The 2617-nt window shown below is 58.6% G+C and overlaps 1 protein-coding gene across 1 annotated transcript; it reads left to right on the forward strand.

Moving 5' to 3' along the window:
* Positions 1 to 467: 467 nt before the first annotated feature.
* LOC113201871 (probable 4-coumarate--CoA ligase 3) lies at positions 468 to 2040 on the forward strand (the record flags this gene model as incomplete). The annotated part of the gene is given in 4 exon segments (XM_052276182.1): positions 468 to 723; positions 809 to 1498; positions 1585 to 1763; positions 1885 to 2040. Coding segments are annotated over 4 exon segments (1281 nt in total), but the record flags the coding sequence as incomplete, so codon positions are not given.
* Between the last annotated feature and the right edge of the window lie 577 nt (positions 2041 to 2617).

The following is a 2617-nucleotide window of genomic DNA, read 5'->3' on the forward strand; positions in this document are numbered from 1 at the left end:
GGGGGGGGGGGCAAAAAATAGTGCACTACAGCCTGGGGCAATGAACCTTATCCGCGCAGACCGGGCGGCCCGGACGCTTTGATTATTCCTGTTGTTTTAATCTCTTCTAATCATTCCGGAATACAAACATATTATCAGAAGGTCGCGGGGCGGCGGGGGCGGACCCGAGAACGCCCCGGGCGGCGTACAGCGGGGATTCGCAAATGCGCAGCTCACGTCCACGAAGGGGAGCGCGCGCGCCTCCGCACACACGCACGGCCACGGGTCGGGGTCGGGGACCTTTGAACCGCTCATCGCCGTGCACTGTCACTGCCACCACCACGGCATCCGTACAGGGAGGGGGGGGGGTAACCCTTGCAACATGGAGCGTCCCTGCGCCCGGCTCCGCATCACCGCCAACAAAAAGAAATTATTCGCGAGATTAGAATCTATTCACTGTGCCACCTGTCCCTCAACAATGACGTTTCTGTGCTCTTTTGACCCTCCAGACCTGCGCGGCCTCCAGCAGCAGCTACTCGTACAGGGAGGCGCGGCGGCTCACCCATGGCTTCGCCCGCGCCCTCGCCGGCGACGTCGGCGGCCTGGCCGCCCAGGGCCCCGCCCTGGCCAAGGGCGACGTGGTGGCGCTCGTGGCGCCCAACACCCCCGAGTTCGTGTTCGCGGCGCACGGCGCCATCGAGGCGGGGCTCACCGTCACGTTCGTCAACCCACTCTACACGCCGGGTGAGTTGGTTGCCTTCACCCGCAGGACGGGTCGCGGCGAGCAAACATTTAATTTTCACTTACCACAATGGTTTTCTTTTTCCAGAGGAGACCGCCCGCCAGCTCAAGATATGCAACGCGCGCCTGGTCGCCACCATCCCCGCCCTGCTGCCGCTCGTCCGGGCCGTGGCGCAGTCCCTGCCCCAGTACAAGGGCACCGTCCTGCTGGACCAGCTGCCCTCAGAGCAGGCCGCGGGGGAGTTCAGCTTCCAGGCGCTGGCCGCCGAGGGCTTGGACACGGAGGGCGTGTCCCTGCCGCGTAACCACAGCGACGACATCGCCATCCTGCCCTTCTCGTCGGGCACGACGGGCATGCCCAAGGGTGTGATGCTGTCCCACGGCCAGCTCGTCAGCAACCTGGCCATGTGCATGACCCCCGACTTCCGCTTCGCGCGCTACACCCGGGCCGACGTGCAGGACTCGATCCTGAGCGTGCTTCCCTTCTTCCACATCTTTGGCTTCAACACGGTGCTCCACACGACCATCCTCAGCGGCCAGCACCTCATCACGCTGCCCAAGTTCACCCCAGAGGACTACATCGGCGCCCTGCTCCGGTTCAGGCCCTCGGGTCTGGGCGCCGTGCCCGCAGTCATCCAGTTCCTCGCCATGCACCCCGCCGTCAAGCCCGAGCACCTGGACAGCATCCGCTACGTCATCTGCGGCGCGGCTCCGCTCGGCCTCGACGTGCTCAAGCGCCTCAACGACAAGGCGGGTCGCGAGATCGACTTGCGACAAGGTGAAACACTCGAGGCGGTCGGAGAGAGATGATCTTACACGTGTCCGTGTGCTAACTTTCGTATGTCTGTTCTTGTGCACGCCCAGGTTACGGCATGACGGAGACCTCCCCGGTGACAGTCTTGTGTAGCCGACACACGCCTCTGGAGAGGAGGGGGTCCGTCGGGCAGCTGCTGCCGGGCACCAGAGCCCGCGTCGTCGACCTCAGCAGCGGGGAGCACGTCGGTCCCGGACAGCGGGGCGAGCTCCTCGTCAAGGGACCCCAGGTAAGAGAAGCGTCCAGGTCAACCTTAGGGTCGCTGGCATTTTCCGCAATACCACGTCTCCATTTTCCTGGGTGCTACGGTTCCCGGACGGTTCCCTAATCTGCCCTCTCCATTCCCGCAGGTCATGACGGGGTACTACAACAACGAGGAGGCGACGCGGGAGGTGCTGGACACTGAGGGCTGGCTCCACACGGGTGACGTGGCCTACTACGATGACGAGTGCTACTTCCACATCGTCGATAGGACCAAGGAGCTCATCAAAGTCAAGGGACACCAGGTAGGGCCGAGCACAGCGCGCTCCCTCTTGGACTCTGACCACCTCACCCCAAGCCTGCAACCCCCGTCTCCCTTCCCTTTCCCCGCCTTCATCTGAAGACTGGATCGCAAAGTTGATTCTTGGTGGGTATGACTCCTGAATCGTCCTTTCTGATTTTCAAACTCGCCATCCAACATTGTGACAGACTCCCCATGCCCATTCAGATAAAAAAAAGGGGTTAAATGCATTCATTTTAAATCTTTTGCCTGTTCAGGGGTTTTTGCCTACGTTCAAAATGTAAAGTGTAAGGGATACTACCCTCACCTTAATGAGAGGAAAGTAGTCACAATGCTTTTGGAAAAAGCTTATTTATTGGATGCACTTTGCACATTCGTATCACATAAAATGATCCACACCTACTTAAATAGTCATATATTACATACATTTATTTTCTTCTGCAAATTTTCAGAATAAACTTAATCGAGTCAGCAATTCTAAAATTTCTAACTAAAAGAACTATTAACTTGAGCAGCATAAGAAAAGCTATAGGTATAGAACTGAACACCTAAAAGCTCAATCAAAGAAGCCAAAATTGAAT

This window comes from Frankliniella occidentalis, unplaced genomic scaffold (genome assembly GCF_000697945.3).
Source record: "Frankliniella occidentalis isolate FOCC.00 unplaced genomic scaffold, Focc_3.1 Scaffold2020, whole genome shotgun sequence".
Taxonomy (NCBI): Eukaryota; Metazoa; Arthropoda; class Insecta; order Thysanoptera; family Thripidae; genus Frankliniella; species Frankliniella occidentalis.